The sequence below is a fragment of the Malaclemys terrapin genome, chromosome 3, assembly GCF_027887155.1.
Source record: "Malaclemys terrapin pileata isolate rMalTer1 chromosome 3, rMalTer1.hap1, whole genome shotgun sequence".
In the NCBI taxonomy this organism is placed as follows: Eukaryota; Metazoa; Chordata; order Testudines; family Emydidae; genus Malaclemys; species Malaclemys terrapin.
Genome location: NC_071507.1, coordinates 162833880 through 162849651, shown reverse-complemented (window position 1 = coordinate 162849651; position 15772 = coordinate 162833880). Strand labels below are relative to the sequence as shown.

The 15772-nt window shown below is 46.0% G+C and overlaps 1 protein-coding gene across 10 annotated transcripts in view; it reads left to right on the top strand.

Annotated features, from left to right (window-relative positions):
• Positions 1 to 12693, top strand: part of MLIP (muscular LMNA interacting protein) — a 173445-nt gene extending 160752 nt beyond the window's left edge. For 8 of the 10 annotated variants that reach the window (XM_054023337.1, XM_054023334.1, XM_054023336.1 and 5 more), the window contains 3 exons: positions 5766 to 5927; positions 11110 to 11144; positions 12350 to 12693. In XM_054023337.1, coding sequence (XP_053879312.1) covers positions 5766 to 5924 — 159 coding nt within the window. In that variant the 3' untranslated portion in view covers positions 5925 to 5927; positions 11110 to 11144; positions 12350 to 12693. The remainder of the gene's footprint in view (positions 1 to 5765; positions 5928 to 11109; positions 11145 to 12349) is intronic. The other 2 variants (XR_008444439.1, XR_008444440.1) reach the window with 1 other exon arrangement.
• Positions 12694 to 15772: the final 3079 nt, after the last annotated feature.

Below are 15772 nucleotides of genomic sequence, written 5' to 3'. Positions count from 1 at the left end.
GCGGTGATACAGTGCCTCCCGTCGACTCCAGGGACCTTCGCGGCGGCGAGAGACTTAATAGCTCTCACGGAGCCGGCACCGCCTCAACCACCGGCACCGACTGCACCGTTGACTCGCCCGGTCCAGTCGAGGGGGAAACCTGCCTTGATGCGCCCTCCATCGCAAGGGCTGGAACCTCGGCACCGATCCAGGTCCCGAAGCAGGTCCCCACGCCGCTCGCAGTCCCGGCACCGAATATCGCCTCGGCACCGGTCGTACTCGCGGCCAAGATCTTCTTCGCGGCACCGCTCTACGTCTCGGCACCGCTATGATCGTCGGCACCGATCAACGTCGAGACGTAGTTCTCGGCACCGCTACGGTCGACGCTCGACGTCGAGAGGCTGCTCCCGGCACCGGGCATACTCCAGGTCCTCGTCGAGGTCCAGATCCGACTCCCGGCACCGACGAGGTCATCGGCACCGGTCGCGGTCCCGGCACCGATCGCCGGCACCGCGTAGAGATAGATCATCTCCGGACCGGCACCGTGCGGCACCGCAGCCAATCGGAATCGTCTCGACGCTCTCGGCACCGCCGTGGCCATCGAGATCGGAGTCCCACTCCTCGGAGGACCTCTCGAGATCGGCATACCCCCCTCAGGGGCAAGCCGAGGAACAGGACTTGGGCCATTGGCAGGAGATGGCAGAGGACCATTCTCATGGCCCATCTCACTGGTCGTTTTGGACCCCGTGGGCGTACCATCAGGCGCAAGGGGCTCCAATTGCTTCGACCTCTCGCTCCGATCACTCCATCAGAGGGGCCCCGGAGTCCACCATTTCGCGGCCTCCGCCAGGGGGCATGGAGGCTTCTGTGTCCGCACCACCTGACGCCCTGGACCCAGGCGCAGGTGATGCTCCAGCCCAGGAACAGAGAGACCAGGACCAGCCCTTGGATCCTGTTCCACCGGAGGCATCTTCCTCTTCTTCTCCGGATGAGGCAGTGGCGGGCACATCGTGCACAGGCCCACCTCCAATAGATCTTCAGGCTCACCAGGATCTTCTGCGCAGGATGGCCCGTAATATGGACCTGCAGGCGGAGGAGATAGTGGAGGTGCACGACCCGATCGTGAATATCCTTGGAGCGGATGCCCCATCGAGGGTAGCGTTACCCCTGATCCGCACGATACAAATCAATGCGGATACGATATGGCAAACTCCTGCCTCTATCCCACCCACAGCGAGAGGGGTGGAAAGGAAGTACTTTGTCCCATCTAAGGACTATGGGTACTTGTATACCCACCCCCAACCGTGTTCACTGGTGGTGGAATCAGTGAACGCACGAGAGCGCCACGGCCAGCAGGCTGCAGCGCCTAAATCAAAAGAGGCTAAGCGGCTCGATTTGTTCGGCCGTAAGGTATACTCAGCCGGAGGGCTACAACTTAGAGCGGCAAACCAACAGGCGCTACTGAGCCGCTACAATTTCAACTCCTGGAACTCTATGGGAAAGTTTAAGGAGTTGATTCCCCAAGAGTCCAGGGAAGAGTTTGGGGCCATGGTAGAGGAGGGCAAGAAGGTGGCTCGGACCTCCTTGCAGGCCTCCTTGGACATAGCAGACTCAGCTGCGAGGACCCTGGCTTCGGGTATCGCTATGCGCAGGATCTCCTGGCTTCAGGTTTCGGGTTTGCCTCCGGAGCTGCAGCAAACCCTACAGGATCTGCCCTTTGAGGGACATGGATTGTTCTCGGACAAGACGGACTCTCGCCTGCAGAGCCTCAAGGACTCGAGAACAATCATGCGCTCCCTGGGGATGCATGTTGTGGGCCCTCAGCGCAGACCATTTAGGCCGCAGCCTCAGCGCTTCTACCCCCCCCGCCTCGTCAGAGACAAGACTCGGCCCGGAGGCGAGGGCGAGGTGGTAGGAGAAGATGGGCTGGCCCTCAACCCGGTCAGAACCAGGGGCCACCAAGACCACCTTCAGGTCCTAGACAGAACTTTTGAAGGTGCGGTCGAGGACGGCGCCCCAGTCATCCCCCAGGATCCAGCCCCCTCCTTTCAGGATCGTCTCTCCCACTTCCACCGCGCTTGGTCCCTTATAACTTCGGACTGTTGGGTCCTCCGCACGGTGGAGAGGGGATACGCTATCCAGTTTTCTTCTATCCCCCCCTCCCACCTCCCTTCCCCGTCCCTCTTCAGGGACCCTTCTCACGAGCAACTTCTTATACAGGAGGTTTCTACGCTCCTGGCCATGGGGGCCATAGAGGAGGTTCCGATAGAGTTAAGGGGCAGGGGATTTTATTCCCGTTACTTCCTGATCCCCAAGTCCAAAGGAGGTCTGCGGCCCATCTTGGACTTGCGCGGACTCAACAAATTCGTAGTAAAGTTGAAGTTCCGCATGGTCTCTCTGCGGGCCATTATCCCTTCCCTCGATCCTGGAGACTGGTTCGCCGCCCTCGACATGAAAGACGCATACTTTCACATCTCAATTTACCCACCTCACAGACGCTTCCTGCGATTCGTGGTAAACGCGGTGCACTACCAATTTGCAGTCCTTCCCTTCGGCCTATCCTCGGCCCCAAGAGTGTTCACGAAATGTATGGCTGTCGTGGCAGCGTACCTTCGTCGGCAAGGGATACAGGTGTTCCCGTACCTAGACGACTGGCTGGTACGCGGTCGCACCAAGGAGCAAGTTCAAGCTCACGTCCACATAATAGTGCACACATTCAACGAGTTGGGCATCCTACTCAACAAGGACAAATCCACTCTAGAACCTACCGAGAGAATAGAATTCATAGGCGCAGTTCTAGACTCCAGGCGTGCACAAGCCATCCTGCCAGACAACCGATTTGGCACCATCACGAGCCTCATTCAAGGGCTCCAGACGTTCCCAACTACCACGGTGAGGTCGTGCCTTACCCTGCTGGGTCACATGGCTTCCTGCACGTACGTAACCAGGCATGCCAGACTTCGGCTTCGCCCACTCCAGACCTGGGTGTCGTCAATATTTCGACCACATCGGGATAGCCTGAACATGGTGGTCACGGTCCCGATCTCGGTCCTGACCTCCCTCACCTGGTGGCTAGATCACAATGTGGTCTGCGAGGGGATGCCATTTCACGCCCCACAACCCTCTCTGCACCTGGTCACAGACGCTTCATCTCTGGGTTGGGGCGCCCATCTCAACGAACACCATACCCAGGGCCTGTGGACTGCACCCCAGCTAGCCCTGCACATCAATGTTCGGGAACTGATGGCGGTGCGCCTGGCGTGCCAGGCATTTCTCAACCTCCTACGTGGCCGATGTGTGTTAGTTCTCATCGACAACACCACGGCCATGTTTTACATCAACAAGCAAGGAGGAGCACGTTCGTCAATTCTATGCCAAGAGGCCATTCGCCTGTGGGACTTCTGCATCGCCCACTCAATCCATCTCACGGCGTCGTTCCTCCCTGGAGTCCAGAACACTCTAGCGGACCGACTCAGCAGGTCCTTCCAGACGCAGGAGTGGTCTATCCGTCCGGACATCATACATTCCATCTTCCAAAAGTGGGGGTTTCCCCAGATAGACCTGTTTGCATCTCGAGACAACAGGAAGTGCCACGTGTTCTGCTCCCTACAAGGTCGAGCTCCGGGCTCCCTCTCGGATGCGTTTCTCCTTCCCTGGAAAGACCACCTGTTTTATGCCTTCCCTCCGTTTCCTCTGGTCCACAAGGTACTGCTCAAATTGCGCAGAGACCAGGCACAGGTAATTCTGGTCGCTCCAGCGTGGCCGAGACAACATTGGTACACCACACTGTTGGAACTCTCGGTTCAGACACCGATCCCGCTTCCGTTGTGTCCGGATCTCATCTCTCAGGACCACGGCCGGCTGCGTCACCCCGACCTGCAATCACTCCACCTCACGGCGTGGCTGCTCCATGGTTCACCCAGGCAGAGCAGCAATGCTCGCACTCTGTCCAACAGATTCTGCTGAGCAGTAGGAAGCCCTCAACACGCACCACGTACCTGGCCAAGTGGAAGCGGTTCTCCTGTTGGTGCGAACAACGAGCCATGTCCCCGTTGCAGGCACCCATTCCTCTCATTTTGGAATATCTCCTCTCCCTAAAACAGCAGGGGTTGGCGATATCTTCAATTAGAGTTCACCTGGCCGCTATATCGGCCTTTCACCCAGGGGAACTCGCGTCCTCGGTATTCTCTAACCCGATGGTCGTTAGATTCCTCAAGGGCTTAGACCGGATGTACCCACAACAACGTCAGCCCGTTCAGACGTGGGACCTCAACCTGGTTCTCTCCAAGCTCACAGGTCCTCCATTCGAGCCACTGGCCACCTGTTCACTTTTGTACCTATCCTGGAAGACAGCCTTCCTTGTAGCCATCACCTCAGCAAGGCGCGTTTCTGAACTCAGGGCGCTTACATCCGAGCCCCCTTATACAGTTTTCCATAAGGATAAAGTGCAGCTTCGTCCACATCCTGCCTTTCTCCCTAAGGTGGTTTCTCCTTTTCATATCAACCAGGACATCTTTCTCCCGGTCTTTCATCCCAAACCACATGCCACTCGCCAGGATCAACGTTTGCATTCCCTGGACGTACGAAGGGCCCTGGCCTTCTATATTGACCGCACAAAGCACTTTAGAAAGACGACACAACTCTTCGTTGCAGTGGCCGACCGAATGAAAGGCTCACCGGTCTCCTCACAACGCCTATCCTCCTGGATTACGTCTTGCATCCGGACTTGCTATGACCTGGCAGGTGTCTCAGCACCGCACCTCACCGCTCACTCCACGAGGGCCCAGGCTTCCTCGACGGCTTTCCTGGCACAAGTTCCGATCCAGGACATTTGTAGAGCAGCGGTTTGGTCATCAGTCCAAACATTTACAGCTCACTATGCACTAGTGCAGCAGTCCAGAGACGATGCTGCTTTCGGATCAGCGGTTTTGCACACAGCAATGTCTCACTCCGACCCCACCACCTAAGTTGGGCTTGGGAGTCACCTAATGGAATGGATATGAGCAAGCACTCGAAGAAGAAAAGACGGTTACTCACCGTTGTAACTGTTGTTCTTCGAGATGTGTTGCTCATATCCATTCCAAACCCGCCCCCCGTCCCCACTGTCGGAGTAGCCGGCAAGAAGGAACTGAGGGGGCGCCGGGTCGGCTGGGGTATATATTCAGCGCCATGAAGGCGCCACTCTAGGGGGCTCCACAGCCGACCCGCCGGTGTTGCTAGGGTAGAAAATCTTCCGACGATCGTGCACGCGGCGCGCACACACCTAATGGAATGGATATGAGCAACACATCTCGAAGAACAACAGTTACAACGGTGAGTAACCGTCTTTTTTACTACTACTTTTTTAGAAAGTAAGAAACACACCACCACCCTTTCCTAATAGTATAGACTAATTATGGGTGTGTGTCAGTCAACTGACAGGGCCAACATTGCTCTTTCTGCTGTAATGAGCACCCCAGACCCTGCTGTCTCCCGTCTCTGCTCTCAGCAGTATGGTTCTCTATATCTAAAATCATCTATAACTACATACTTAAAAAAAAAAGACACATGATATGATGAGAAGAAATCAATTGTATCAGCATGAGAATAAGGAAGTTTGAATAGTCTGGTGCTGTAGGAAACACCAACATCTTTGTCTTATTTTTTTTTGAAGGGGCAGATTGTGCGTGGTTGCCAGCCCCTCATTTTGTAACGCATTTTATTTTCCCCAAAGAGAAGTATTAATTTAAAAAAAGGTTCCAAGCTCGATTCAGAATAACTGTGTTCTATTTTTCATGCAACTTTAGTTTCATTCTGTAGCAGCACCAAGTAAATCAGCTCTGCCTCCCACCTGTGAAAGCAAAAAGACAAGCAAAGGAAAACTTCCAGACAGCGAAAGCCCTCTTTGCAGTGAGCGCTTTTCACTCAGAGTGGACATGAGGGATACTCCTGCGAAAACCAGCTAAGAGGTACACCAGTAATGCTAATTAGTTATCATATGTTACTGTGCCCCAATTTATAGTCTGCCAGGGTTATGATGCACATATTATATTATAGATTTCCATTCCATACGGCTAAATGCAGTGCCTTGCATGGTGTCAAGTATCAGAGGGGTAGCCATGTTAGTCTGAATCTGTGGTCCTGTGGCACCTTTAAGACTAACAGAAGTCTTCGGATGTGAGGGCGATCCGGCTGCGACATCTGTCACCCCATTGATCGTTAGGGTTGATTCGGCTGATCTGGCTGGCTAGGCGGGTGTCCCCTTCCTCCCTAGCGGGGAGGGATAGCTCAGTGTTTTGAGCATTGGCCTGCTAAACCCAGGGTTGTGAGTTCAATCCTTGAGGGGGCCACTTGGGGATCTGGGGCAAAATCAGTACTTGGTCCTGCTAGTGAAGGCCGGGGGCTGGACTCAATGACCTTTCAAGGTCCCTTTCAGTTCTAGGAGATGGGATATCTCCATTAATTTATATTTATTTTATTTAATTTAAGTATTGGAGCATAAGCTTTCGTGGGTGAATGCCCACTTCATCAGATGCAAGTAATGGAAATTTCCAGCATGAGGTTGATAGATTTCCATTCCATACGGCTAAATGCATGGAATGGAAATCTATCAACCTCATGCTGGAAATTTCCATTACTTGCGTCTGATGAAGTGGGCATTCACCCACAAAAGCTTATGCTCCAATACTTCTGTTAGTCTTAAAGCTGCCACAGGACCACATATTATATTATAGTTAGTCTAATAATACCTTGAATTGAGTCTGGCTATTCAGTCTCTGAAAACCATATCCACATGGAATTATAAAGCTTCTGCAGGCGTTGAGCACGTGTGCTTATTATCATTATATTAAAACATAGAAGGCCTTGGAATTCTGTTATAATTAAGTCCTTTAACCAATTTCCGTCATAAAGACACCTTTGATACTTATGATCTTTCCTGAGTTAATGCGTTTGTTATTCTGTCTGTGATCTCAATGGATATGTCTACACTGTGATTAGACAACCCTGATTGGCCTGCATCAGCTGACTCAGGCTCTCAGGGCTTGGACTGCGGGATTGTATCATTGTTGTGTAGACTTCTGGGCTTGGTCTGGAGCCTGGATTCTAGGACTTTATTGGGGGGGAGGGTCCCAGAGTTCGGGCCTGAGCCCAGATGTCTACACAACAATGAAACAGCCCCACAGACTGAGCCCCATGAGCCCGAGTCAGGTGGCATAAGCCAACTGCAAGTTTTTCTTTGCTGCGTAGACAGACTCCATGAGGTCCTGGGACCGTAAGTCTGAGCTGTCGGTTGGCTGTGAGTGATTTGTGTGTAGATGGAAAGGGGATAAGGTTTGAGCCTGAGTTTGAACCTTGGGCTTACATTGCACTGTAGACATACCCTAAAGCATCTACAGTAATTATTGGACATCTAGCATCCTGTTAGATGAGGTCTCAACACACACACACACACACACACACACACACACACACGGCAAATCCTGGCTACATTGACTTCTCTGGAGCCAGGATCTAACCCAGCATGTCAGTCATTCATGAGACTTTAAAAAAGGAGGCCCAGTCCTGCTCCCATTGGAGCCACTGACAACATTTCATGACTGAATTTAATGTGAAAAGCTGTGTAATGTATAAAACCTATGAAAATGTGAATACAGGCCACAGTGCATTACTCTTAGGACATGCCTACAGGGTACTTTACCGGTATAGGAATACCAGTATACTATACCAGCAAAGCGCTTCTAGTGCAGATGTAACTATACTGGTAAAGCTGCACTATGTATTGGTATAACTTATTTCAGCCCCACATGAGCAAAACACGCTATAAGTGGTAAAAGCGCAGCTTTGATGGTGCAGCTGCATCTTCACTACAGACTTCTGCCAGCACAGCTATTTCGGTCAGGGATGTGAAAGGTATGATTGACATCTAACCAACATAGTGGTACTACCGGAAGTCTGTAATGTAGACATAGCCTCAATCTTTATTTACCTAAGGGATGTTCCAGGTCAAAGACCACCATTAATTATTCATAATAATCAATAGGATCTATATATATGGAATTTTACAAAGGGTAAGATGTGGCCATCATATAATAGACGTAATATGGACCAAGTTTTTAAAATTTTCAAATTTTTAACCCAAACTCCAGTTTTAGAGGCGTAGTGCTTTCTAACAATTAACGGTGGGTACAAATGATAGCAGTTACGCCCCTAATTACCTACGTTGTCTGAAAAATCCAAGAGTTAGGCAAAACCTATCACTCTAGAGTGCCTAATTTCAGTGCCAAAGTGTAGATTTAAGAGACCATTTTTTTTTTGTCTCCAGCTGACCTCTCTTGCACTTGAGGCTAGGCTGGAATAGCTACTACTCCTACATCCTGTACAAGCCTAGGTTTGTGGTGAAATGAGTAGCCAGGGGGCAGACAAGATGAGTGAGCACTGGACCTGCAGTATCAACAAACTGGGTTTCCATGACGCAGGCCAGCTCAGATGCCTTTTTTGTGTTGATAAAGGCTACTGCAGTAGACTCTATACAGCCGTGTGCTGGGGCCTCCCCTCTCCACCAGGTTGTTCCCAACTCTGTCTAGTGAGGCAGGAATTCACCCAGGAATCGCACCAGGAATTAGCATGTAGAAACCCTCGGTGTCATTGCAGAGAGGCAGTGGGAGTATAGCATACATTTCAAATGCCTAAAAGGAACTCTGCTTCCACCAGTCACAATCTTGGCTGCCTCTTCCACCTCAGCTCTTTAGTTCTGGGTTAATTTGCTTTGGACTCTGTCTGATTCTTATGTGCAAAGCAGGCTCATAGAGCTCACAGATTCAGACAGGTTCCCTGGACCTGTCCGCAGCCCCAAGCTCAGCCCTTCAGCCTGCTGTGTCCTGCAGCACAGCACATGCCCTCTTCTGTAGTCTACACTTTCCAAAAAGACAATCTCACCCACCAGACAGAGGAGAGTTGGCAGCAGGAATTAGGGGTGGGATTTTCTGCCTGCTCTATAGCCAGCCAGGATTCCTGGAGTGCATGTGAGGTCAGCATCTCCTACTGAGGATCTGGGGGTAGGGCAGCCTTCATAGCACTGCTGCTGCTGATCTGTGGAGTTTGGGCTCCACAGCGGTATATAAGGGACTAGTAAGCAGTAAGGTGTTCATACATAGTATTGTGGAGACCACAATAATGGATTTAGGTAATATATGGTATCAGATAGCGGGACAAAGAGTAGCTGTAATACACCCCCACAAAACACAACCCAACGCAACAAACAAACCTGCCCTCAACCCCATGAGATACCCCTAAGCACAATGGTCTCCAGAATGTGAACTGTATTTTTTTTACTCCTTATTTTGATAAAATATTGTTATGAACTGGGTGAAACCTTGTTATGGGGTGAGTTAAAACTTCCTTTAGAATAATGGGTGCATGAATGCATCCTTCAATTAACCTAAGTGTAATGATAAATTAATCCCAATCCCACACCTAAAACAAAAGGGTTATGTGCACCTGCCCAGGAGTTTTGGACTGTGTGGGTGGAGGGGCTTTGGCTTTCTGTGGCTGAGTGGCATGGGAGGGAAGGTGGAACACAGAACCAGAGAGAGACAGAGACAGCCTGATGAAATCCAAGCAGAAGCCTTTAAGCATGATGCAACCCTGAAAGAAACCTAGAGAGAGGTTCTAGGTCAGGGATGCTGGCTGAAAAGAAACATGGGCCTGTAAGCTAAGAAACTACTCCTTTTGCCTTTGGTTCCTCCTGCGTTCTCAGAAGCAGGATTTTGTACATTCCTTGTAAATAAACAAGATTGTATCCAAATAAATTCTAGGCTCCATCATCAATTTCTATTCCCAGCTGGAACATTCCAAGGCCCCGAACGTTTGACTAGGCTGCTCGGGTCAAAAATGGGTAACGCTATTTTGGGTCAAACTGTATCATTCCTCCCTGAAGCAAAACTTCCATTGACATCAGTGAGTTCTGACTGAGCAAAGCCTGCAGCACTAGGTCCACTCAACATTTCTGTAACAATTTAGCTAAATGAAAACATAATGAACCTTTAAATGAACACTAAAAGTATGAGCCTCCACCAGTTAAGCTAAAGGACTAAGACTCCTGAGTGTTAACTGTAGCAGGCTCATTATCTTTTTAAATGGACCAGCCTCTAGAGTGGGACAATGACCTACATTCTCCTAGTGTGCATTAAAAAAGCAAGTAGGAACAAATTATGTTCATTTGCATCCATGTAAATCTCAAATAAATCCAGTGAGATCAATGGAATTACTCTGTGTCTACAAGAATGTAATAGAGCAGAATTTGGTCAATACTCTTTGCCAGCTTCAATGACATTTGTACACGCTTTAGGGAAGCAGAAAATTAGTTATCGTTATTAGTACATTGTGATGCAAGGCTATTATTAGGACATCATAATATTAGAGGAAAAAATAAGTATTGCTTTATACTTCTGTATTTTTATATTTTTGTATTCCTAAAATATTTTCTAGATTAAAAATTACAGGGAAGACGTTACTTAGCCACTTTCCACAGTCAGATCAAATGCAAAATCTCTGAAAAGATAGTAATGCATATACCATGTAAATTTGACATAGTTAAAATAACATGCTGTTGTTTCATATTTAATCTACCATACCCCTGAATTCTGTCTGTTTCTCATAGATGGATTTTGTACTGGTTTGATTTAAATAATAATAGGACTATTTTATACTGCTCTCAGAAGAGGGAAACTGCTCTGAAACAGGTATTTTAAATGATAGCATAAAACCTTCACCAAAGAAAGTGAATAGTATACTGATGTATAACTAATTAGACTTCACACTAATTTGTATCTGCCCATGTGTTCTCTGAGTTCATAATCACTGTATCTATTGAAATTGATTTCTACTCTAAAAGGCATGATCCTGCAAACACACAGGGAGTAACTTTACTCACTTGAATAATCCTATTTAAGTCAATAGGTGTAATTAATAGTTTGGTGATCATGAGTGCAGAGAACTTTGTTTTTAAAAAGATGAGATCAAGGGGAGTCCTCCTATGGGTAAAGTTATCCATGAATAAAGTGTTTGTAAGATTAGGCCTATATACCATACTGCAGCTTCTGTTCTTTTCTGCACATCATTTTCTCTCTTCCCCTTTTTTGTCTCCTACAGACTGCCAATGAGAGAGGTTCTGTCTAGCTGCGAGGGCAAGTATTAATTTTTTTTTAAACTGTCCTGGTTACAACCTGACCACTAAAATGTACTCACAACTAAAGCTAGGCAAAATGTTTCAGCTGAATCTTTTTTCCAGAAAAAAAATGAAGATACTTAGATCTACTGAAACATTTTGCAAATTTGTGTCAATTTAATTGAATAATTCTTATTCTTATTGTTATTATTTGATTAGCCACATGCTGAAAAACTTTTGTGTGGTGTTGAACCCAGATTTTTTCCCAGGTTTTTGGAACTGTCAGCATCCTGAAAAAAATGAGTTATACTAGCAGCTCTACTACCCACAACTTCAACTTCACTTTAAGAAAGATTTTCTGTGCTCACATAATATAATAGAATGTTTTAGCTGGATATTTTTGTCTTAATCTTAATTAGTATAATTTGGGTATGTTCCATCTATGACTGATCTTTCCAACAGTAACCGTTAACATATCATTCTACCTATTGGCACTGTACAGTTAAATGTATATTCTAAAGTGACTATTTTTAAAGGTAACTTGGTAAATCAGTTGCATAATTAAAACAGATGCTTTTTGAAATATTACTCATTTTTACAGCTTTTATTTCAAATTTTACAGCTAAAAGCGAGCTAGGCACTAGTATTTATTCAAAGACATGGTCCCTTCCCCAAAGATCTTACAATATACTTTTAGGTGTGACACGAGTAGGAGCAAGCAATAGGGAAGATGAGGTGAAGAATGACAAAGGTTATAGTATTTACTCTGTTATGGTTATGCACACATCAGGATAGTTCCATTAAAGTTAATGATTTATTATGGTAAATTAACATAGTTCTTGCAGACAGTACATTATGCTTGTGTGTACCTATCTCCTAGAACTGGAAGGGACCCTGAAAGGTCATTGAGTCCAGCCCCCTGCCTTCACTAGCAGGACCAAGTACTGATTTTGCCCCAGATCCCTAAGTGGCCCCCTTAAGGATTGAACTCACAACCCTGGGTTTAGCAGGCCAATGCACAAACCACTGAGCCATCCTGCCCCCCGTGTAGATACAGAACATTGTGTATTTATCAGCCAGACTCTCAGGTGGTGTATGTTGGGGTGGCTCTGTTGTTGTCAGAGGAGCTATACTTATTTATACCATCTGAGGATCTGGCCCTATATGGTTTTTGTGTTCTAGTTACTGGTACATGCATGTGAAAATTCTTCTTTTCTTTTGCAGCTGTAAATTAGGATCAGAAGCTAAAACTGTAGAGTATTTTGAAGCCTGTTGCAATACTGAAATGAAATCAATGCCTCAAGTGGATTTAAATGTTGTTGTTTTTTTAAATGTTGCTTCCTTTTGTATTAACTGCAATGCAGCAGTAGCACTCAGAGCTATTTTAAAGAGATAATCTAGAAAGCACCAGCAAAAAGAGCCCCACAGATACAGAAATGAATGTGGCAAATCTACATACAGTGTCCTGAAATGTTTGCTGTAGTTTTAATGTATGCCACAAAGCACACATCACGTTTTCTTTAGAAAACAAGTTATATTTTGAAATTAAATAAACTTGGTGTGTGTGTGTATGTGTGTATATATATATATATATATATATATATATATATATATATATATATATATATATATATATATATATATATATATATATATATATATATATACTGAAAAGTGTTTGTTGTGATTCATTTTCTGCATAAATCCATTTCCAAACATTAACTAATGAAGACTTACCAGCTCTCCAGGAAATTCTGCTCCCCCATCCTGAAACCTTTCCCCCCAACTGATCTGTAATATTTTACACTAAAGTCTAAACATCAGGAAATGTGGAGCAAAAAGGACACCAGTAGTTAGGCGAAAGAGGTGTCACAGTTCAGGGCAACTGCACCTGTATTCCCCTTCTATGGTCTAGCAAAGGCACCCACTTATCAGCTCTCAGCTCCTCAGCCATCACCTCTCTTGAGCAGAGACCAGCAGGGTTCCCTGCCTACACTGTGAGTTCCCCAGCTGCCTTAGCAGGCCTGCCTTGTTTTCTCCCCAGGGGCTATAAACAGCATAATTGCCCAAAGTTAGAAGTTACCATACAGTCTTTCTAAGCAAGTACATTATTTTTAAGGTTAAAACATTACAGAAAAAATATTAAACATAGTAAAAACCTACACACATGCTAGTAAGCTTATCAGAGATCACCCTAATTCCCTCCAGGGGTCTGGCAGGTGATCACACAGGGGTTTTTCTGTGGTTACAAGTTCATAACAGCTTTTGCTCACAACAAGAATCCTCATGAATCTGTGAGTCACTCCTTTTTATACAGTTTGCCCTTTGATCTTGGGACCCTGTGAACAGGTAATCAGCGGACAATGGATTTCTCCTCAGGACATAGCTTCAAAATGTTGGATTTACATTCCCTTCCTTCCGAGTGTTTCCTAGGAAACCCACTTACCTAAAAGTTCATTCTTGTCTGGCACCATTGTTTAAAAGTCCTCTGATGCACCCGGATTTACATTAGTCATGTCTCCTCCCTTGAGACAGTACATACAATCCCAGAAAATACATACATTTTGCATTTATAACACTCTGGACTCCAAAGTTAATTAAATTTGATTCAATAAAGTTTGTCCAGGATATTGCAGGAAATTGCCATTTCTGTAACAGGGATTGGTTATCAGGAACTATTACACTGAATTCTTTTCTCAAGAGACTAATAGTAACAGGTGTTAAGAGCATACCTCTTGAGAAAAGTACAGCCATCAAATAGATGGCAAAAATGACTGAGGAGAGCACTTCAGTGAGTTCAAGAGGCTGTTTCAGAATATAGATTAAGAATAGATATAGGAGTGAATACATTGACAAAAAGAAGCAAGAAATGCAAAAATAAGTCGGTATAATGGGTCAATCTCATTCTAAAGAGTTCTTAAGTTTGTTTTCATTCAGCCACTGAACGAAAACAAATTAGATCATACAGATTTTTATATTTATTTTTAAAATAGTGCTTACTGTGAACGTCAGTGCAAAAGATCAAATAGCCTCTATGCTCCATTTCTGAGAACAATGACTCTTAAGCTTCTGGACTTTTAGTAACTCTTCTTTCCCATTCTCCTAAGGCTTCACTTTTCTTGTGAGATTCTTCAGAGACTGATTTCTTTTTTATGCTTGGATTTTATCTTTGTAAATCCCAAATCCCACGGGGCTGATCTGCATATCTAGCAGAGATTATTATTCTATCAGCATGTTTTAAACTTTAAATAAATGAATCTTTGTGGACTGAAGCTCATAAGTGGAGGGAATGCAAAGAAGATAAAAAGCTCTTGTAGGAACAGTAAGTTACAAGAATCAAATTTTTTCACTATCTCCTTGTTTTGTGAGTTTCTTTATCCATGTATATTTTTTAAAAAACATTTTCTATGGCTGTGGAAATGGCTTCTTTCAACCAATGAAAAGGGAGAGTATATTGGCAATTACAGACTCATGATCCTATCCCTAATAAAAGAATAGAAAAAATATTTATTTTAAGGAAAGCTTATGAATAGCAACTCCCACCAGAAGAAACTGGATTGCTTTTTCAATAGAACTATAAAATTAATGGGTGGAGAGTATAACATATTTGGTCCAGGTTTTGTGGTCTTTACACAGTGTTTATTCAGTCTTTGCTCAGGTAAACACCCATTGATCCTAGTGAGGATACTTTCTTCCACTGTCACAAACACACAGTAAATGCAATTTCTGTATTGTGCTGAAGCAACCGCACCTTAAACACACTTCTGCTGCCCTGTGGCTGCTTTGAGACAGACCACTGGCACAAACCAGCCTTAAAGATGGTCAAAGTGGCCAGCTGGGGACTTTACAAGCACAAGGAAATCCCTTGGTGCTATAGAGGCTTAGGGAAGACTAGGGATGTTTTGAAAGGTGCAGTTAGGGGTCTGGTCAGAGTTCTGTGATCTAGCAATTCCTGGCTGCTGTATCAGACTGAAGTCTCGAACCAACACGTACGAGGTAATGGGTGGCACCCAAATATGTCAGAGGGAGGCACCTAGATACGTCGGGGTAATATGTAATTTGCTTGTATCTGTGTATAAAGATGTATCTCAGAGGAAGTGTCTTTGTCTTGCCTAGGGGATAGTGGAAAGTCCCACCAGTAACTGAGCTAGTCCATTGTAAGAGGCATACATGTGTTTGTGTACCTGTGACATTTGACCCAGGGTATTAGGACTGTGCTTTGTCGACAATAAACTTGATTAAGTTCTTTTGCTACGAACCGAGTCTGTGGATTTATTAGATTGTTCGATTGGAGCCTGCTATCTCCACTATTTGCGCAGAGCTGGGACAGCATGCTGAAAGAACACATACACAGCCAAACATCTGACCACAGTGCTATCATTGGAGAATTTAAGTACACTATGAGCAAATATGGGGGGGGAGAGGGAAGGTCTCCACCTGATACACTGAAAGATCTTACGTGAGTCAGTAGTGTATAATGGCTAAGGCGCTGGACTGGGAGCCATAGACCTGGATTCTATTCTTGGCTTCTGGCATGTGATGTTAGACAGGTCACTTCACCTCCCTGGACTTCTATTTTTCTTTTCACCCTTTGACTGCCTTGCCTAACTGCATTGTCAGTTCTTCAGGGCAGGGACTGTCGCTCAT